The sequence below is a fragment of the Micropterus salmoides genome, unplaced genomic scaffold (genome assembly GCF_014851395.1).
Source record: "Micropterus salmoides isolate LMB-PRFRI ecotype aquatic unplaced genomic scaffold, ASM1485139v1 Ms_hic_scaffold_1, whole genome shotgun sequence".
Lineage (NCBI taxonomy): Eukaryota > Metazoa > Chordata > Actinopteri > Centrarchiformes > Centrarchidae > Micropterus > Micropterus salmoides.
The window spans coordinates 10,003,867-10,026,794 of NW_024040040.1; the positions used below are offsets into that span (position 1 = coordinate 10,003,867).

At 41.4% G+C, this 22,928-nt stretch overlaps 1 protein-coding gene across 1 annotated transcript; it reads right to left on the minus strand.

Moving 5' to 3' along the window:
* Window positions 1-725: 725 nt before the first annotated feature.
* On the minus strand, window positions 726-15,522 carry rnd3a (Rho family GTPase 3a). The gene is made up of 5 exons (XM_038717729.1): window positions 15,242-15,522; window positions 14,826-14,913; window positions 5,595-5,704; window positions 3,579-3,713; window positions 726-3,339 (listed from the first exon to the last, which is right to left on the minus strand). Exons 1-5 carry the CDS (start codon window positions 15,389-15,391, stop codon window positions 3,091-3,093), a joined length of 732 nt encoding a protein of 243 aa, XP_038573657.1. The 5' UTR covers window positions 15,392-15,522; the 3' UTR covers window positions 726-3,090.
* Between the last annotated feature and the right edge of the window lie 7,406 nt (window positions 15,523-22,928).

A 22,928-nucleotide genomic window follows, 5' to 3' on the forward strand; every position in this document is an offset into this window, starting at 1 on the left:
CCCAAGAAATAGCCAATGTACCCTATCTGAGGTAAAATACATATCACATTTAATAACCTTTGATTCAGAATTAGTATAGATTTAATACTATTTACATTTAATGTTAAGTAGACAACTTATTTTCTTGTTCTAAAGTGAGACGAATGAGGAAGTTGATTTTCCTGCTGTTGTGTACAGCTTTAAAATACATTTCTGCTAACATATCCATCTGGTCTCTGAAATGGTTCAGTGGCTTTATAGAAACGATTTGCATTTCTTCATGAGGTATTTTACGTCAAAGCTTACTCTCAGAAAGCAGCCACCTGTGTAATACTTTACATAGACACACAGATGTGCTAAGAATTGTCTACACCACAGGTGCTGAAGTCCACATCTGATTTTTGTCGAGAGCATGCTCTTACCTGCTTTAAACTATATTTGTTACTTAAGTTCAGAGGAAAGTGTGATGAGAACCCAATGACCCAGTGGTCAGAAAAATATGATCTGTGCCAGCCTTATTTTGTCATAATACTATAGTTTAAAACTACGGTCTGAAATTACCAGATTCAATGTGTTTTCCCCTGTTTGTACGTATATATCTGGTGAGCAAAATACATTAAATTGAGTGTTAATGTAGCTTTAGAGAGCACTGCTGGCTATATCCATAACTTATGTAATGAAAGATCACAATACTGTGGCTTCAATTTACCATTTTACATCATGTTTGAACAGAAAACACACGTCTCTTCAATTCCATTTGCATTTATTCTAAAGGGAAAATATATATAATTCAATAAATATTGCGGCAACAACATTGGCAAAGACATTTGAAGGTGACATCAACATTCAAGAAAACATGATAATGTACACGGGGAAGAGACAACAGCTTAGAAAATGAAGATAAGAGTTGGGACCACTGAGCTGCCAAATGTGACAGCACTGACATTTGAACAAGCTAATTGGGAAGTTTGGAACATTGCATTAAAAGTGCATCAATACATTTGATATTTAAACAGCTCCTAAAAGCATTGTTGTTAGAGGAAAAGCCACAACTTAAAAACACTGTTTCTCAAGACGTTTAGAAAAGTCTCATTTTCTAATTGACACCTATTTGTCGTTTACATTACAACGCATTTCAAAAAAGGAGCCCCACAGGCTTAAGGGTCATAAAAACAAACACTGAAATTACCTAATAACAAATAAAATCATCCTATTTGTGTTAAGACTTGATCACACCAGAAAGTGGCACAGTGAAATTATTTTTGTCTTTGCTAAATATGTCGTTCTGTCTGTAACTGCTATGCTAACCGCTAATGCTAGTCAGAAACAATAGCCACCTGAGCTTCCATTTTCTCTGTCTGTGCCATTAACTCCCCCACTGCCATTTTGTTCTCAGTATTGTACGTTATTCTACAAAGTTTAACAATTATTTTCATTATCAAAAATGAAGAACAAATGCTTACAATTTCTCTAACCCCCCCCCCCCCCCCCCCGCAGCTCTGCAAGTGTGCTAACTGTTATTTAGCAAGCTTATTAGCTTTGTTGCTAGCTGGAAAATAAGTTCACATTCTAAACACATCTGTACTCTCATGTCTCATAACGTTCTGTAAACCATTGCTCTTTCCTGAAGCACTTTATAGCTTCCTCCATTTTGGACACTCTTGCTCTTTATTCCCTCACAAGTCAGCAATGTCAAGACTGTTTACTATTGGGAATGTCTTATATACACTTTGTCACTGCAACCAAATCCACTACTTGCAGCGATTTCTCCCGAAAATAACATATTTTGCTGCACATTTCTGCTGTTTTAATTTCTGGTGTGACCGGGTCTTTCTAAAGATTTTACATAACTTCAGCAAAATCCAAAGCAGAGAACTCTTATTCTCTGAACTCTGACTTCCCGAGACTATTAAACAAGTTTTAGTTGTTACATTAATTTCCACTTCCTCCCTAAAGTGCAGCGGAAAAATTATTCATAGCTCTAACTGGCTCATCATTTTACACAATTAGTCAAATTGACACTTAAGTTTTGATCAACTTAAGCTTTTAGCCCACAAAGGGTCTATTAATGCATGAAAGTGTGTTATGTATATGTACAGTGTGACAAATTGGTAAAAATGAAAGGCCAAATTGCATTTGTTTATCAAATGGCCTTCTGGAATTGTTGACCAAATCCTAGAGGCTAGTGGCTGCCCAGCATGATACAGAGGAGTCCATGAACCTGCCAGTGTGGCGAACAGTTAGGATAATCTAAGTCTTCAGAGTTATTATGTTTCTATAGCTTTTGAGGTGAAATGAACGTGCACAGAATGGCTGACTGGTACAAACGTGCATTTATAAATTCAAACAGCTCCGGTGAGATCAGAGGAATCGTTCAGCTCCTAGGATCTGCTGTACTGAAACTCATCAGGATTAAGCTAAAATAAAACAATGATGCAGTTACACACCAATGACTTCACATTTTACCGACAACATATCATAGACAGGGGACACACAGCGTTAGATTTCCTTTGTGCGGGACTAAGAAATTCCTCTTCTAATCTCCTCTGTACACAGACTAACAGTTACAGGAGCAGGGGTGAGAGGGAATCAGTTCCAAACTACAGTGACGAGTTCTTGTATAAGCCCACCGAGCAAAATGTCTTTGACCCAGCACAAACTACAGCAGCTCCTCTCTTTTCCCCTCCCAGGCAGCAAACCTTCATCGCAGACTTTTTCATTCAAAAGATCACGTCCTTAAACTCTTCCTTTACAACTGGGAGTCTCCTACTGACATCACTCCTGCTAATTTCCTGTTGGTGTGGAAAGCCTCGACCGCATCCGCTTTGTCCTCCCAGAGGAGGCAGGTCACTTCCCCGAGCAGGTAGTCCGCTGACAGATAGCTTCCTCATCTGGTGGGGCGGGGGGCCACATGGATAGGGACGCTACTAGGCATTGAGTTTTCATTGGTGCAGAGTATTCCAGTAACATGTACATGAATTGAAGCTTATAAAACCCCTTTCCAGACAAGTAAGGGGTCTTTAACATGCAGGAAAGAGCGCTGCCCCATAGCTTCCTGCTTGCACTGTGCTCCGTCCTCATTCTCAGTCTAATCCCCCTCCGTCTGATCAGTCACATGACCGAGCAACTTTTGGCTTTGTCCTTCCGGAGGTCCGAGGCCACAGCCGCCAGGTCAGGCCTGCCAGGCATGTGTGAAATCCTCTTGTTGCCGCGGGCGGCCTTGCTACGCTTGACATTTTTGTTGTTTTTGTTGATGCAAGCCAGTGTGGCCACGTGGAAAATGTCTCTGACGCTGTTCTCCGACTGCTGAGCCGAGCACTCGATGTAGGGCGCCGAGATCTGCTTGGCCATGCTGGAACCCTGAGGAGAAAAGGCAAACGTGGTTTGCAGGTCAGGTTTGAAAGAGGTTAACACATTTTTTAAGTACTTGCGTCAACACTGAGGAAAGGATTTTCACTCGCAGGGCTCAGTAAAACATTGCTTTAAGCAGAGTACAATGAGCGATTATTCAAGAATGATTTCAGTCACAAAACTCCTTTACTAATCGTGCGTTTCATTCAAATATCTGGCGTCATTTACAACACTTCTCATCTGCGTACCTGGTCATAAGAGACTGGTGTCTGTCTGTGGTTGGAAAGCTCCACCAGTGTGCTCAGGTCGGTGCGCAGGTCTGACTTACAACCAACCAACAGCATTTTAGTGTTGGGACAAAACTCCTGGATCTCTCCTTTCCACTGTAGAGAAAGACAAAAACTTGCAATCATGCAACATTCTGAGAGGTAAAAAATGTTTCCTCTTAATTCAGTAGTAAGAAAAATGGGAAATTATCTACCACCACTACTAGAAAAAGATATGAGCAGAAGATCAATAAATAGCTAAATTTTTCCAACAGAATATATGCAAATATTACATATACACATACACACGTGTATATATATATATATATTTTCACATGTGAATGTATATGTGGTAAAATATGCTTGTTGGCCACAATGACCTGACACAAGATCCCATGAGTCCCCACTCGCCCTTTAACTACAAAGGTTAAAGCTGCCACTTCCTGGAGCCCCTCACGCTTTGGATCCTGGAAAGGAATAACAAATAATCCCCGTGTTTCCTCCCTGACAACAATAAATGCTCTGTGATCGATGGTATTTCTCCAGGGGCTTTAATCTGAGGCTAATGTGCCTCAGGGCAGGCTGACTGGCTGGCTGGCTGGCTGGCTAGGGGATCAAGTACATCAACATCCAAAGAGGAAGCTGTTTTTACGGTGTGTCTATCACTTGCTGTCTGCACAAACACCACTTGACAAATTCTATGAAAACGCTCATTGTATGGAACATGACCTATGACAAACATAACATTACTGAAACACACAGTTTGATCACCAGATTTAATTTAAAGACAGCCCAGTTAAACAGCTGGTCAAAGATCACCGAGGTTAGCTAGCTAACGGCAACGTTAGCTAATGACACAGTTGGATGTGTGGTTAAAATGCATACCCCAGTTACAAAGACCATAACAGTTTTTGTTTTTCACTTGCAGACTAAACACACAAGTCTGACTGGGTCAGGGTTAATTCAGGTTGTATTAAGTAGTATCATTGTCTTGGGTCTGTGTGCCACTTTGTCTAATACCCCGAGTTGATATGCATGTACTAGTTATCAGCTCTGATCACGAGGTGAGTCATAATCATCGCAGAAGAAAGCTCTGTTTTGTGTGTGCTGGAAAAATAAATTGTATTCTGCTCTTTAAACCAAGTGTGCTCATTAACTGGTGCCATCATTCTGCTGTCATTGTTGGCGTTCTCTCTCTGTTTGGTTCAACTGTATTCGGATCCATTTGATCTACTGAGATCATGTCTACTTGTTCTTGGGTTCCTGTCAAACTGGGTCTCCTTTGAAAACCAATTACCAGGTTCTTGTAGGATTAGGTTTTCCATGGGTCTGTTTCAGATTAGGTCTGAATATGGACCTGTGAAGACCTCTAATTTATGGCAAATGTGACCGACTGTGTGCCAGAAACTTGGTCATATTGTAACTTATGGACAGCTAAAAAAACACCATGAAAACAGGAAGTGCCTTACAAAATAGGGCGTACCAGGTGTTTTACTGTAGAAAACAATGGTTTTACATTTTTAGCAAAATTTTTTTTTTTTAAGTACCATCAAAGCCTTACACCGGTCAGATGACTGATTCTGCCTTTCCTGCTTTATGTTCAGTCTGACACGTGGGAGTCAGCCAGTACGACCACAGTCAGCAGATGTTAACCACCTGCAGCTTCATGTGAGTACCTGGTGGCTACACATCAGTATGAGTTTAAAAGTCAGTCAGTGGAGTGCATTACTTCCTTCTTCCAGCCGCTCCCGGGGTTTCACCCAGCGACCTTCCAGTCACACTACAACTTTACAACTTCACATCACAAGATCCGACGTCACTGAGGCTACAAGCAAAATCCCTTGACTGTAGACTTTTGATCCAGTTAAATGCAACATTTGCCTTGTCAGCGAATCAAAGGAAATCAAAGGGAACAGACTTTAAAGTAAAGGAATGTTTAGACTTCTGAGGTTATCAAAGGATTAATGATCGCTTCCTGAGTGAATGTGTGCCACAAACCTTTTTCAGTACGCTGTCGAGCGTTTCAGGGCGGCTGATGTCGAAGCAGATGAGGACAGCGTCAGAGTCCGGATAGGAGAGAGGCCTCACATTGTCGTAGTACGGGGATCCTGAAACAAAGGAAAACAAGAAACTGAAACAGTATTCACGCAACATTCACATTCAGTTTGGTTGATCTTTAAAGCTGTCGAGCAAGGACACGGACACACACAAATGTACATACACCAGGCAACAGAACTATATTTTAATTTATTCATGTAAATTTACGACCTGCATGCTTAAATCACTTGAACCACCATCCTCATGACTGATTCAATTTGCTGTTGAATGCTATTTCTGGATCATTTGAACAGGGATCCAGCTCCAGGGACACCAGGGAAAACCTCGCAATCAGTGCTTTAGAACAGGAAATTGGACAACTTGTGTCACAAGGTTGGATTTGCACAGGTTTTCCAATTCATGACTGAGATGGTTGAAGGACCTTTTTACTGGGTATTGTAGCTTCGCTGAAAGGGAAATACCTGCATTGAAATGAGGGGCAGCAATCAAATCTGCTGAAACCTAAAACATATTTTCTTAAATGAATGAACACAGCCAAATCATCACTTTAAACTTGAAAGCATTTCTGACAGTTATTCTCATATGGCATGATTGCAGCTCAGCAATAATCCATAGCAACCAGGCGAGTAAAACAAATAATGCAGCATCAGTAGAAAAAAATGTGCTGACTACGACAAGATCACTTGTTGAAGAAATCTTCTCCGGAGAAACAGAACTTCAGAGGGAGGGAAATGGCTCCCTCCTCAAAATTAAAACCATATGTCAGGGAGACGCCCATCTCTCCGCCAGACTTATACATCTCCGGAGAGGAAGGGAGGAGAGTGGAGGGTGGCGTAATGTCAAGGTGAGTCAAGATCACATGACGAGCAAGAGCTGACCACACACACAACCAGCTGCCAAGAATCTGGAGAATTTTGTTTTTGGTAACTGAAGGTTCCCTTGGGAGGTCCTTTCTAAACACCGCTATGGAGAAAAGCCAGGAATGCACTGACACACACACACACACACACCTAGTTTTCCTAATCTAAACAGTCTGTATGGGAGACGACACTGTTTAAACAATCCAATGCTTTGCTCCAGGCCTGGGCCTCGCACAGCAAAGCATGACACTAGCTGATGTGTGCACAATAAGTGCACCACTGTTGCACACAGAAAAACGAACCGTATCTATGTCCATAATCACACATTCCCAGAGTTTGAGCCAAGATTGTCTGGGAGGGGTGAAATGGGATGATTGGGATTTATCTAGGGGTCACTGCTCCATCCAGCATGGACAATAATACTGTGAAAGCTGTACACCTATTGAGTTAACAAAATAATAATGAGAATAATAAGAAAATGATTTGAGAATTCATATTGAAGAAGAACTTGACAATTAATCTGTATCTAGAAAAACACACCAATTAACTTAAGCTCGCCTGCAGTTATAATAACTACATGACTGTGCTTAAAATTATATTTTCATTATATTTAAACAATTTCCATTTTTGGTTCTCTATAGCAGCAGAGTTAGAAGTTACGTTAGCTTAAATTAGCTAACGTTATAATGTCACAGACTAGCAATACAAGCTGAGGTTGAACTCTGAAGGCGCCGTTGATTAAAATATTCATCTTCTGATGGGTTTAAAAGCATAAAAAAGGCACTCTGACTATTATTTACTGTCTGCTAGCAAAAGCTAACAGTACTCGACTGCTATCTAGCTACATCGTATAGAGCTGGAAAAGCTCTAGCAGACAAACTCTCTAGTCCTCTTTTTGGACAAGAGAAGGACACAATCCATGCTACCTTGTTAAATATCACAGCACAAAGTGGCGTTTCTCTCTGACAAACCATATTTGGCTACGCATATAGACGCCATTTTGCACTGTATGTTTACACGCTAACAGGCAATAGTTTAACAGCCAGTTTATTGGAGACACTTGAGCGCAGGGAGGTTGTAGTGACAGGACATTTTACATTTTAGTGAGTCATTGACGCACTGGAGTGCTCTGGCTGAAACCCTAAATTCCACAGTATCACTTTTCCAAACGTTGATACACACGGGCCATCCAGGATGCATTAAAAGCATCAAGACACAGACATTGCTTTTAATGGTTTAAAAAAACTGAAAGTCAGTGAAGTATGGACGCCAGAAATTACACAGGATAAATTATTTTGATGTCTTGATCAAAACATAATGTGTTTCAGACGACTCTCTTCTTTTCCACTCACTCCCCGAGGATTTTTCGGAAAGCCGTCTGATAGGTGACACCGCCTAAACAAGAAGGGCAGACTCTGAGCAGTTATCACACACAGCACGGGAAGTACAAGACGAGGAGGAATGTGGAATCCCCACAAGAATTTATTTCCCATTTTTCATGCCTGTCTCACAATCAATCACGACCACACTGCATTGTTTGAAGGTTTTGTTTTTTCAGTCCTGGCTGCCTGGAACCAATCACTGGAAAAATTAGACCCTGCGACTGAAAAGGGTAAGCTGTAGAGTATGTTGACATTTTATAATGAATTGATTGTTTTTGCCAATATGAGAGGAAACAAACATATCTAAAGATGCTGGGTGCAGTGTGGGAGGTCTTATTTTCAAAGTGTCTGCACATATTCCTGTGAATTTACCTGGACATTATAGCTGCAAATCCCCTAACTGCAGCGCTGCAAACCATTTCAAGCTGCACAACATAAACAGGAAAATGAAGGGCAGTATCTTACACGGAGGATCAAAATTTGCATGGCTTGTAGACATGTGTGTACAGGTCTGTTAATGGTTTTCAGGAGACTTTTAACAGGAGACGTTTCCTTTCTTGTCTGCCATTTATAGCAGAGTTGTAACTGCATTAGATCTGCGTCTGAGACTGAACTCTGCTTCGAGGTTATCTTCCTACCAACTGGAAAGATAAGAAGAAATCCCAGAGCAAACACACACACACACACACACACACAGACCTGTCATCTAATTAGCTCCTGTCATTGTTCTCCCACAGGATCTCTAAATCTGGAAGGAAGACACACACCCTGTCCACCCTCGCTGTCCTTTAAACACACTCTCTAGCCCTCTTGCCTGCTCTTGAACATATTCTTCCTCGTGTCTTGCTCACAGCAAATTAATCCTGTTGAGCACAGTGACATGAGAAGACACAGTGTAATGTGAAACAATACCAAACGCCCAGTGAGGTCCTGATGGAAAAAACAAAACAACTAATGACTTTCCATGACTAAGTAGAAACTCTTCCAAGATCCATCTTGGTTTGTTAATATGCTTTTTCAGGCTGGTTTCCACAGCTGGGATGGAAAGCACCATTGAATGCAATAAATACACATGAAACAAGTTGGAAAATACATTTTTTTCTATTCATGTAATGTGACTCATTCACATTCCCAGATGTTCCCTGACGTTGCCTGTCAGCCATCAGAATACAGCTCTAAAATATTCCATTTTCTGTAAGCAGCCTTCAAAACAAATGGCTTCCTGACATGGAAATTTACTTTATCTCACACAGTCATGAGGTAAGGCCAGCTGCGACTGACAGTCTGGAGGTATGGCAACAGGTCTGCAGGCCTGCTGATTTACTGCATAGCAAGCATAGCTGAGCAGAGCTGAGCAGAGCTGAGCAGAGCGGCATCGAGCGCATGTGTGCGTGGAGCTGTGTTAAGCCATTGGTGACACCTGCGGAAACAACAAACGGCGACAAGCACGTCCAGCCATCCTATACCTCTCACAAATACATAACCTCTCATAAGCCAGACACATTCAACACAAACAGGGAAGACAAAGAGCAATTCAAACTGAAGTAAGCTGAACCAATATCAGCTGCAGTTGCTGTGGTTACCAATATATCTGTTGCTGCAAATACTGCCATCCTTACATGTAAAATCTGAAAAGATCTGGTGCTTATATGATATAAATACAGTATAATACAATGTGATAAGATGTATGATACCTTACAATACAATATATTACAATTTAATAACAAATGTTACGCTACAATATATTACAGTGCTATATGATGATATGTTAAAACGTGATGAATGCTACTATAACACATGTTACGGTACAGTGTTACAACACAATATGTTACGTAAGTTACATTAACATGTGATGTTATGATACAGTATGTTAATGGAAAATAAATAACCCTAAGATACCTTATGATATGATATGTAGTGATACAATCTGATATGTCTAATAAAAGTCCCTCCAGGATTTCGTGATGTCGTTGTCACAACTATTAAAAAAAAACAAAAAAAAACAATAACAATCCCTGTGCATTCAGCGCGTCTTGCTGTTTTGACCAATCGATGCAACTTTTCCCAAAAAATTTGACCGGCCATCGCTGTTTCCCGCAAAACATTGTGATACGTCTGCCAGCTCACTTCCTTGTTTACAAGCTGCAGCAGACACGTGCGTGTGTTGTGATACCAACATCTCATATCTGCAGACAGAAAAACTGTATCCGGACCTTCTTTACCAAAGTGGGCGTAAACGGTTTTAACAAAATGCAGTATTGTGGTTGAACATACAGGAAATCATGATTAACACACAAAGTGGCAGAAACGCATAGACGTCAGATGAGACACTGTGACACAGGCTACCTTTGCAGTTTAATCGCAATTTTTGGAAAAGCTGCCACATAATCATGCATTTTTAGACCGCAACAATCACAATAAAGGCCCGCGAAAAAACCAGGAAGGACATTTAATGAATGGAATGTTTCATTACAATGTGATAATCTGATACAATATGTTACGATAAGATATGTTGTGACACAATACAACACGATACTGTTCAAGTGAAGAGCTTCAGTACCTATACATAAATCATACTGTCAGTACATTACTTTTTACTTCATAGAACATAAAAAATACCTACGTCCTTTAATAAAATATACAAAACTTCTCAATGCTTCAGTGTAGTGGGGGTTTTTTTTATTTTTTTTTTTAAACACAAGCATACATGACAGTCTAAAATCAGCAAAGTTATGATTTAGATCAGAAAATATCTGATTAAAGGAAATAAATATCCAGCCCTAGTGTGTATGGTTGTTCTGATCCCTAATGATCCAGTTGTTGTTTGTTTAAACGTAACTTATTCTGTGGATAAGTGCCCAACAATAACAAACATTCCTCTTTCAGATCTTATCTCATTTAAGCTGACTGCGCTAAAAACTTCCAGATGTGAATGCACCTAAAACACTATAAAGATCCACAGATATGATCTCAGGAGGTGCTGTTAATGACGCTCACGGCCACATTAACAACAAAGCGTGAATCAAGTGCGACTGATGTTTAACATGTCCATTCAAACAGGCAGCATATTTGAGTTGGTGAAAGGTAGTAGCCAAGAATGCAAGGTGTTCAGTGTCAAGGCCGGACACACATTAAATGTCAGGTGTAACATCACACAGAAAGTCCTTCCATGACATTAGCAGACAGGAAGTCTGTTATTCTCCCCGAGGACTCAACTGTCCTTTATTTCATCCACTGTATCACCACCGTTGCCTCGAGGCTTTCTCGCCAGTCGGCAAATTCCAGTGTGATTCAATTTCCCTTGAAAGCGAGGTAAGGCTTTAGTGAACCACGCCACTTCTCTTTCACTCCACTAAGGATCTGGGCCTGCTGGGTACAATAGGGGTCTTTGTAGAGGAGGAAGTAGAAACCTTTAGTCTGAGGAATGCCAGACATGCGGCTCCAATTCGCTGAGCCTAGAAATGTGATCCAATGCAACAATGGCCGCCAACGGAGGAATGGAGGGGACACAGTGTGTGTGTTTGAGCAGCAGAGGAGCTTACTGAGTGCATGGAAAAGTCCCATAGTTAAGATGACCAGCATTACAGGGGAAACAGCACATGCAACATAGTCTAGAAACTACTACTAGTCCTCTAACCAAACTCAAATGCATCTTCCTTTACAAACTCCTTTATCTGACTTTCTTCCTGTTTTACAAAGTGGGTCATCATTTTAAGTGCAGAGTGGGCAGCTGTTCAAATCAGCACTAACAAAAAACAAGAACTTTCCCATAAGGTTCCCCGGGATAAATATTATCAATCCATGAGAGCCATGGGGTCTAACATGTGTGTCTCTCTTGGAGTCCTTATGTGAAAAGGCCTGAGAGTTCCGGTGTTTCTCCTGATAAGATTTTACTGAAGCCTTTATTTTTCCCAGGAAAATTGGCCCAGAAATTTGGAACAAACATCTCAGACTGATTTCTGAAGTAAAACAAATACTAAGCTGTTTCCTGCAGTTCAATTTACCAGTGCAAAGGTGCACAATCGGTTTACTCAATCTTCCATGAGCCTTGGATTAGCGCTGAAACGATTAGTTGATTGACAGAAAATGAAAGAACAGCAATTTTAAAGCTGCTTTAATTAACATTTTAATATAAGCAATGGGTCAGGTGACAATGTGTAATGTGAAAGGGGTCACCTATAGTGATGAACCTACAGACTCTGCAGTTCCACCCTGTTCTACAGGCCGTCTTGCAGCTCACTGTTTAGGTTTCCCAGCACAAGACTTTACTTTTTTGGTTCACTCGCCACCCTCAATGATCTTTAGACGCAACAAACATTTCCAAGCATTCTCAGAGAAAAAGCAATAATAAACCCACCAAACCGCAGACAGACAAAGTTAGCGACTAGCTTGTGAACATAGTAGGAGGATTTAGCAGCTTAAGAGCCAGGCATATTTCTTAGGAGTCTGTGGACAACAAACCACTGGACTTACATTTATCATGTGGCCAGAGACATGACCCTAAATGAATGCTAACGTTGCTCTGTGTCTGCTGGATGTGCAAAATAAGCAACTGTTGGCTAACACATTAGCCATAAGTATGTCAGTGTTGTCCTTACAGCTTGTTTTGCCGCCTCCATGTAGCCATAAAATCAATTAACGCAGCTTTGACAAACAGTAAATTGTAAAAATGCCAAACATTTGCTGGTTGCAGCTTCTCTAATGTGAGGACTTTCTGCTTTTCTATTTTAAAAGGACTGTAAATTAAATATATTTGTTTGTTTATTTTGCCATTCTGACACTTTAAAAACTAAATTGTTAACAATAAAATGGTAATTAGTTGCAGCCCTGCCTGGAGTCACCTATTTATAGGTTTCGAGATACTTTCTTGCTCATTTCAACTCAAGTAACTGAGAAAGAGGCCTCAGGCGCTGAGCCGCAGGGATAGTTCTGTTTACCGTCACAGTCTTCCTATCTTCCTGTTTGACTCTCAAACAAATGCAACTCCTTTGCAGCTCATTTAGACATGCAGGCAGGCGGATGAGCAGGTAGGCAGACAGACAGCGTAAACCGCTTCCTCCGCTGCTGAAAGACATGAAGCATCAAAGGCTGCGCCTCAGCCCCTAACAGGCCCCACCCCAAGCCCGGGAAGGAACGCTTGCACAGACAAGCAGGGTGGTGGACAAATGGAAGGCAAGACAACTGGTAGGCATTTACCTTAATGACCTGAATTACTCCCATCACCCTCCCTTTTAACCACACACACACACCAGGCTGCTCATTAAGCCACTCATCACTGCAGAACAAAGACCAACCACAGTGTGTGTAGGTGTGTGTTTGTGAGGGAGAAGGATAGGCAGTCCCGGGTGTTTGTCTTGGTCTCCTTCGTGTCCTGGGCTTTGTCCGAGTGCATCCTGGGGTCGCACACACACGGTGCTCCCCAGCACACCTCAGGAGATAAGGGATCGATTGGATAGGCCCTAGCCATTGGGTGTCTCTACAAAGGGCCCAGTCAAGCTGAAAGCTGTATCAATCAGTCACTGGTTTTGTGTGCATGCTTGTGTGTGTGTTTGTAAAGTGGGGGTGAGAACTGAAGAGGGAGGGGGGGTGGTCTAGCTCCATCTCAGACCCACTGATCTAATAGGAACCGCGTCCCTCCCTTGCTGTTTTATGAAGCAGAGAGAAAAAGAGAAATGGCTCCAGGCGGGCGGCCAACACAGCGCAATAAAACTAAATTCTCACTCTGGCCAGCTTTCATTTCTTTGCCTTACCACTTGCACAATACACACATACTGTAGGGGTGAAAGAATTTGACATTCGAGCTCCTTGTTTTGCTCACATGTAGTGTTACGGAGCCTAGAAATGAGGATTATCTGCTGATGCTTTTAGTTTCCTTTCCTCTGAAGTATAAAACACAGTAAGGGGCAAAAACTTTAAGATGCTGCTTTTGCCGCTCAAAGGACGTCAAGCTTTGCTGAATTCGTGTAAAATCAGAATTTGTAAATTGATTCTGTAGTTGTGTTTCTTTTGAGGGGTAAGAAAAACGTTTCACGCTGATCTTTACATACGTCGCTCAGGAATTCCAGGCCAGAGACCCGCAACAGCTGGCTGTCGGCCTGTCCCCGCCCATCACACACACAAACCATACGCCTCACTCACGCCTGACTGCTGTGCTGTTCACTGCTCAGGCGTTGATGGATGGGAAAGTGGGTTTGTTTACACACACACACACACACACTTTTAAGCACACACAGAGAGGGTAAAGCAGCTGGTTTGGACCCAGACTCCAGCCAACAAGCCACAAAAGCTGGATTTCCAGTACACATACGTTGCGCAACAAAACTTCCCCCCCCCAAAAAAAACGCAACAAGAAGAATTTCACAATGTGTTCTCCAGATGTATGAATATGTGCTCCATTCAGCCTATCATTATCTTTTTTTCCCCTGTTTCTGCTGTAGCTTTGCCCCGCTGGGAAGCAATCAGAAATCAAATCCAGCACTTTGATGCATTTCTGTGTTAACTCTGAGCTACTCACGTTTTTATGTGGGTAAAAGGTGAGCCACTTAGTAATGCGAGGTAGAAATGTGCCTGGCTTGTAGGAACAGCAACTCCAGACTAAGGGAAAGGATTAACCCAGCTTTATTGATTAAAATGGGTCACAGATTAATTTCATTATTCAAAAAATGCAAGCCTGGGCCTCTGTATAGTTCATGATTTAGACATCTTACAGGAAACACCACTGCATTAAAGTTCATTTATGAAAAATATGACCAAACGCAGATCTCCATCTGATCATCTCTTATCAGCAAGAGAGCAGTATTGCACATCCAGAGGGGTCACAGAGGGTTTGTGCAAAGAGCTTGGAACATGTCTGGACACTTCACCAGAAATTATTTGCAGTGAGACACAACAGGAAGCCACAAGAGAGAGGTGATGGGCGGAACAATTACCTGAGGTGTCCCACAAACTGAGCTCAATCCTCTGCGTGTCGATTTCAAAACTGGCTGTGTAGTTTTCAAACACTGTGGGGACGTAGCTCTGCGGGACACATGAAGAGAGGCCACATTAGATGGGAAAACTTAAGTGAAAATGACGCAAATTGGGCTTATAAACAGAAGAATAATACTACAACTGTTTGTTTACTCAACTCAAGATACTACAGCACTATTAGGCCTGCATTTATTATAAGCATACACACATGCATCAAATAGGTAAGACACAACGCATGTCCTTCATCATTGCTAGAGCACTGAACCATCTGACACATCCTTCTCCATAAAAGCACGACAGGTTTGGTTATCATATCACTGTGTGTTAATAAAAGCAGGTTAATTAGTATCATGTTCATCAGTCTGCGGGGTCTCACCTCGGGGAAACAGTCCTTGGCGAACACGTGAAGCAGGGCAGTCTTCCCGCACTGGCTGTCTCCCACCACCACTATCTTACACTTCACACTCTGACTGGGATCCATGCCGGATTTCAGAGATAATTTCTGACACGAGCGTCTCTCCTTCATTGATTTCAGTCGGGATGAAATATAAAAAAAATGAGTCCACCAATCCTGTGCGTGCGTGAAGCGTCGAGATGTAAAGCGACAGATGCGCCCGCGGTGACTCCCTGTTCGCCTCCGCCTGCTCTGAGCCGGTAAATGCCATTTGCCTGTATTTATAACGTCGCAGGAGCCAATGGCAGCAGTCTGGATGAGGCTCGTCCCTCCCGCGAGCCTCCACACCGCAGCCTGCTGGGCCTGTCCTCCGCGATGGCGCCCCCGTTTGGACTACACACTCACTCAAAACTTTTGCATCCAATAAATAACGTTACACTACTATTAACAATATTAGTGTAAGAGTCTGTGCCCCCCAGTAATGCCAGTAAATGTCAATATGTTGCCTCCATTTTTAAATCTTTACATTTAATTTTTTTTAAATATTGAAAAAAAAAAACTTATATTTTATTTAGGCTATATAATATTTATAAAAAATTAAATTATGAGCTTCAGGTGGCAGCGTCAGACAAAGCTATAATTTCCTGGTCTGATTTTTGCTGAATGAATAAAAGACACAAATATCAAAATCTGATGAAACATTATCTCCTGTTTCCAAGAAATGACAGAAACTAAACTTGCTAAACTGCAATTAGCGAGATTAGTGAACAGTCAACCATACTTTAATCATAGACCTGCCTGAATTAAACTTTTTTGTTGTTGTTGTTGTTGTTGTTGTTAGTTTGAGGCCTGAAGCCAAGCTAAACCTCATTAAAGTAGCATAATATTCTATATAATCTTGATTAAGAAAGAAATAATTAACTGGCTAACATATTCCCTACAACCTATATTTAAACAATATGCTAAATGTGCCAGTTTCAATCAAACTTGCTTTAAAAATGTTTCTGCTGGGCAAGAGCACAATAAAAGGCCCATTGAGGTTCCTGTAACTGGCGTGGAGTCAAATCTGATTTCAAGTTGACTTAGCAAGACACCATATTATCCTCATTCTTAATGTTTTCTATACGTTTCACTCAATTCATTCTGAGAATGAACCTTCAGGCTGCATGTTAGCTGAACATTGTGAGCAGGTCATACACAGAGTTTTTTCGTTTAAGAGCAAGCAAATCTGTCCATGGAAACCAATAAACCCAGCAAACCCACTGCTAATTTTCAGTAAACTGCCTCGGTAGTTTCTATTGAGGATTTCCTCATTATCTGTGAATAATACACGGACTTATTGTGGCATACACAGCCAGAGACACATTAGCTTCCATCCAGATCCCTATGAGAAGACACAGAGAAAGGGATAAAAATGAAAACTAAATTTCCCTACGGGCTTGATAAGGCACCACATTCATTTTTCTATCTTTTTCAGAGTGCGCACAAGCACCCTTCTGGTCCCAAGGCCTCATCTCTAAGCCTTCAGGCGACGTTCCCAACATGGCATTGCCGCTAATTTTACAAAAATGGGAAAACAGCAGCGTTCTGCATCAGCACTCCCCTCTGTGACAAAGTGATTGGACTATTGGTGTAGCTGGCAGCGTTTTTACAGTGAGACAGCTCCACCCTGCAGGCTGTGTGGTGGGAGTCCCGTCTGTTGTGTGGGAGCTCTGCCTCCAGGACACAACACTGCCAGGAGAGAAGGGAGAAAAGGGGGGATTTTACACACTATAGCACTGCTATTTGGCTGCCATATCTGTACCACATGCATTTGACCTCGTTCAAATTCTGACTGAATTAAAAGATTATGGAGACTTTACCTTTATGGGCTGCAAAACAACGATTTTGTGGTTTTTGGTTTGTGTATTTATGTGATTTTTTAAAAGCGTATCCCTCATTCTTCCACTGATCTTAATCATTTCTTGCTGCTTGCTGAGATTGAAAGGGCCATAGCACAGGAGAAAGTGTGCAAAACCACATTAACTGAGGTGTTTACCCACTGTGCCCCTGTCTCTTCCCCCTGTTTTATTCAGGCTGTGTTTGCCTATATGCCTGTGTGTGTGTGTGTGCCTGTGTGTGAGTGTGCGTGTGCGGCACTCTGCTATAGCCTGAGGGGTTGCCAATCTCACATGGATGCAGCCACACATTTGGGCCAAAGTGAGACTGTGCAGAATGACATCATGCAGAAACATCCTAAAAGAAAACCTCAACCATTTCTAGATAAGACATCATCAATCTGTACAGCAGTTATTATAGTATAGGTATTAGAGTCCCATATCTTAGGGGTGTTGATCTTCATCTCAACCTGCCATGTCTACACCACATGTCCTGCATTTCTCAAAATGCCTTGTAGCAAACCACAGAGAAGGGGTGCACTTGCCTGAGTATTTCAGTTTAGAGTAATTTTCTAGTCAAGAAAAATCTACACATGTTGTGCATTCTGGCCTATTGAGCCTTATGTCAATATAGAAATTGGATCCCTGACCCTTTTACAATGGCTTTCTGGCTGTTTGACTGTTGCTGCAAAATGATTGATGCTTTTTTTATTCTGCATGGCTGTCAGTAAATGTGACCTTTACAGTATGATTGATGTTTCAGATAGCTGAAATAAATAACAAAATGGACCCAGATGAACACACAGCAAAGTCAACACTAAAACGGGTCTTAATGTTAATGGGACTGGGAGACAGTTGCCCAAGCACTGTGCATGGTTCCCAGAATAGAAATGAGGGTACCACCTGTTTCTGGTCACATGGTGCTGTCAACATCATGCAGAGTTTGTAAATTTCCACAAGGGGAATTCAAACACCAACTATTCATGATCAGAGCTAATTTTCTTACAACCTTTTCATATTCATTTTATTGATATTTTAATTTTCAATTTTAATTTAATTTTCAGGCCTCTTTAACTGGAGGAGATCAAAGCTGACTCATCTTTTTGAGCACCAGAGTAGTCTTATTTTGAAAATAATGTGGGTTAACAGAACATGTAGCTTAGCATCAGCTGTGTTTCAGAGATGATCTTGAGGTATCCTTGATTGAAACATCAATAAACTCCAATTCTGTATCTCTCCTTGGGGAACCCCTTTGTCACATATGTAGTTACCATCTTCACTGGTGGTCTTATACAATAAAATAATGCAGAGATGTCCTTGGAAAGTCAGGAAATTCTAGTACCTCTGTGAATGTATGTAACAACAGCATAAATGTGATGCAAGTCACTGAAGGTAAATGGAATTAGAGTCCTAGACTGAATGATTTTGGATGTTCAAACTCGTTTTATAACATATTGATATACTTTGCGTTTTAATTAATACACTTTGATTAATAACATTTGAAGCGTAGATACAGTATGAGATGAACACAGTATGACCTTGGTCTGTATTTCTGTAATGATTTATTACACGACTATGTCAGCACAGTTTTTTATTTATTTTTATAACTGTTCAGTGTGTTAGCGCAGTAAAAAAACAACAAGGGCCCGCTAACATTAAATCAGTAACAGATATTTTTATAGCTATAAATAATTTGAATTATTCATACTGAAAATACCTCAGAGCAGCAATACTGTAGTTTCCCCTGATGAACTCACATCTGTGTGTGTTTTGTATGGCAAGCACTCATCGCTATCTGCGATATCCAGCTCAGTTCAGGTCTGGTTCATGCTCCGTAACTCTTCCTGTGTGTGAGCACCGAATGAGAGGGATTTGCCATATTGCTGCAATGATTTCCAGAAATGTTAGGCAACAGGTAACCATTTGAAAATTACTTAAATAATCTGCTCCATACATGATGAAGAATGAGTAAGAAATAATAGAATTTGAGCCAGGTCTAAAGTGGTTTGGTTTTAGCCAGTGGGCCAGCAGTGCTGGAGGTGTGTGACGAGTCTAGGTCACTGGGTCGCTATCCCTCTGCCCTGACAGCCTGCTGCCCCACAGTTATCTCTGTCGATGTGCATTCAGTCAGCAGAGCGCTGACATTTACTGCTGGGGCAAACACAGCACACATTCCCTTGTTTCAGTTTTAGAGGGATTTCCTCGACGGTTAGTCACCGTGACTGGGAAATTAAGGGCAGGAACAAAACAGTTCTTGGAAAAATAGCAAAGTCTCCTTTGTTCTATATTCCAAAACAAATGCAAGCACCATGGGATGAGTCGTAGTAGCCTATTTTTTTTGCTGCCGTCTTTGCCTTCGTACTCTTAATGGATTTAAGATGGAAAAAATTATAACTAACTAACTTCCAGATCCAGAACATTGACATCACCTTTAAATCATCCTTAAAATGCACTGCGTCACAGGTATTTCTGTTAAAGGCTTCAATAAAATCTTCAAAGTGCTCCTGTAAGATAAAATACATTTTGTTAAACACGGTATGTCAGAGAGTTGTTTCACCTCTCACAGTAACTGCCCCTGCTCTCAGCTGTCCACTTTGATCTTTGGCTGACAGCAGCAGGGGGCCATAGTCTGAAACCACTCTAGTTTCAGAACAAGGAGAGGTGTTATTTCACACCAGCTGGGCTAGAGAGTGACCCTTATTGACACACTGTGTGTGTGTGTGTGTGTGTGTGTGAAATCGTGCCTGTAAGTCTTCACAAACAAAATGTAACTTGGGTGGAGAATAAATGCTTAAGGCAAAGTTGGAGTGACATCACTGGAGTTACTGAAGTTCCACCATGGTGACGTCATTTGTGCAGACTACATGACTTTCAGCATCGGCCGATGACCGTGCTGGCCGATGGCCGTACCGGCCGAGTCTTGGGCTCAATCCCATTTCACCCCTTTCCCCTACCCCTTGACCCTTCACGTCTAGGGGTAGGGTGTCCCAATTCTTGATGCGATAGAGGTGTAGGGCGAAGGGGGAGGGCTACATAGCCCTCGAAACGGAGCTTTTTCAGAAGCGCACTCCAAACGGAGGGCTACAAGAAAGTTCCCGGAATTTTCTTCGTATAATTTATGGTTACCATGGTTATTCTTAGTTTAATGTCATTTCAACGTAATATTGTGATTTTATTCAAAAGAATCATAAAAAAAATCACTAGCTTGTTGTCTCGTTAGCTAGCTTCGCTAGTAATGTTAGAAACCTGGTAATAAAGCTGTGCTTTTTATTTTTAACTGGTGACTTGTTAGATCGATTCATGTGTGGTATAACGTTACCATCGGAGGACGGCATATTGGAGTTGTTTTCAATTGTTGTCATGGAGAAATCCTGTAAAAACTTGTCGCTTCTATTAACGTCAGAGCCGCCGTCGACTACTGATGACGTATCGGGTTCCTGAGAGGTTGTTCCATTTCGTAGGGGAATATTTCAACCCCTTGGCCCTTGTAACTCTGTTTTAAGGGCCAAGGGGAAACTCGAAAACAAGGGGTAGGGGCTAGGGGTAAAATTGGATTGGCCCTTGAAGTCGTTGTGACGTCCACACTACGCGAACAACTCTGTCACCCGACGCTGGCCTCCAAACCACATTTTGTCAAGAAAACACACATGAAACGGTAAATAATGTGAACCTACACACGAAACAGCTGTCGTTTATGTTTATTGAGATAGCGATTTTAGAAAATGGGTGAAAGAAAGGATTAGCACACACATTGTCTGAGCTTCAGAGAGAGCTGGAGGTGAGTAAAACGTTTTGCAGTGAAAAAGTAGCTGCCTGCTCTGCCAGCTGCCTGCTCTCATTGGCTGGATGTGGATGTCGAGTCGGCTGACTCCTCCAGATATTGGGCATGCTAGATATCTGGCAGACGTCGGCGATGTGTCAGTGATGCGTCGGGGAGCCGTTTTTGCATATATGCGTTGAGTAGTTCACACATAATGACTTGCGACCACAGATTGACAGCTGATTTACTCCCGATCACAGCCTGACGGTTGCCAAGCTCACCGACCGGCAAATAGATCTAAAAATCGTGTAGTGTGACCTAGGCTTAAGGAGACATAACTAATTTAAGTATGGCATCGTGCAAATATGGCATATGTTAACAAAAAGCTGGTGTCAGTTGACTGTTTGCTAAGCCCCCTCCCCCTTACAGTAGTTACTGTTGCTTCTCCTGTCAAACTATAGCACTCTAGCAGAACATGTATGCTGTTTACAGTGATAAGGTTGGCAGGTTTAACACTTGAAATTCCTTTGAATAATTTGTTCCTGATTCAAGACAAAAGTAAACAAAATCAGGATTCTAATAATTGGCAACAGACAATTTTGCTGGCTGAAATGACCACCGCTGCTTGCAGATTTTATCAGCTAATGTAATCAGATCAAGTAATCAAGTCATGTAATCAAGAGTTGTTTCAAAATGTCGTCCTTGGCGAACCCGTTCAAAAGGGTCTTAAATATACACTTAATGATTACACACATTAGATCATGCTAATCGACCGAGGCTAAAGCTAACAGATCCCAGGCAAAAGACGTCAGCAAGAAACAGCAGTGTTCTTGTATTGTGGTGTCAAACTAGTTAGTCCTATTATTAGTATAATTAAGGAAATATGTTCTAAAATAACTCTATTTGGATGCTTAGCTTATAGGGGCCTACTTGAAAAAGCAACAAATGTCAGGTGTAAGTTTTATTGTTCATACCTTTATGTTTCAGTTCAACATTTTAACGATAAATAAAGAGCAGGGCAGAGCCGCTAACGTTACCACCAGCAGCCACAAAATGGACGTGCTAGTAGTGAAGAGGGCTTTAAATGTAAAATGTGTGTAGTTAGCCATCTGCTATCTCTTAGTTCCCTGGAAGTAATGCTGGGTTAGGTTACTACTGTAGATAGTAACTTGGTTTTGCCTTGTTGAGGTGGCTAAGCTATGATTTAACAATTGCTTATTTGGTTGTGTGGTGGGGGGGGATTAACGCACAATCTACTCCTCTTTAGTGACTCCTTTCAAATAACATCACTGAACTTTCCAAAATTTCACTATAACAAACACTTCAGCTGTGACATCACTGTACATAAAATGGCTATGTTTAGTTGTGTAATTCAAAAGACATCATAGTGACATCGCTGTATTGTGTCTAATATTTGTTTTTATATAATATAAATGGAACGTTGACTGGAACATCACTGAACACAACTGGGAAGATTTCCAAAATCCCTTTTAGTATTAAAAATGTCCTTGAGAAATTGCTTTTCTCTTCCTGTTTCCTGAAACCCTCTTAGTTCATTCTGTTTTCATGGAGTGACAGAGAAGCATGCAAGAGGTGAAATTTACATCAAAACCGTGTTTTACATATTGAGGATGATTCATTTTTTAATGGAAACTGGAACTGGTGTTTTTCTTTGTTAAAATAACAGAGGATCCTGTAATCTCCATTGCCAGTGGAGTGGTATCTTATCCACAGTCCGTCAATTCAAATTTTCCATTGGAGTCCACAGTCTTACCAAACACTGTACTAGTCACCTGCTGCCACTGAACATTACATCAACTAAAATGCATGAGGTAAACTGCCAACAGGACAGTCTCACACTACTTCTAATAAATCTACAGAATGAGAAAAAGAGTCATTCTTGCATTCTGTGGTTTCTAGTGGATGAAGTAGTGGTAACAGACTGGAACCCCCTAATGAATCCTAATAAGTTGCAGCTCTTTGTCCTCCTCCCCATTGGCTTACGAGCACATGGCATTTTCTTCTAATAAAC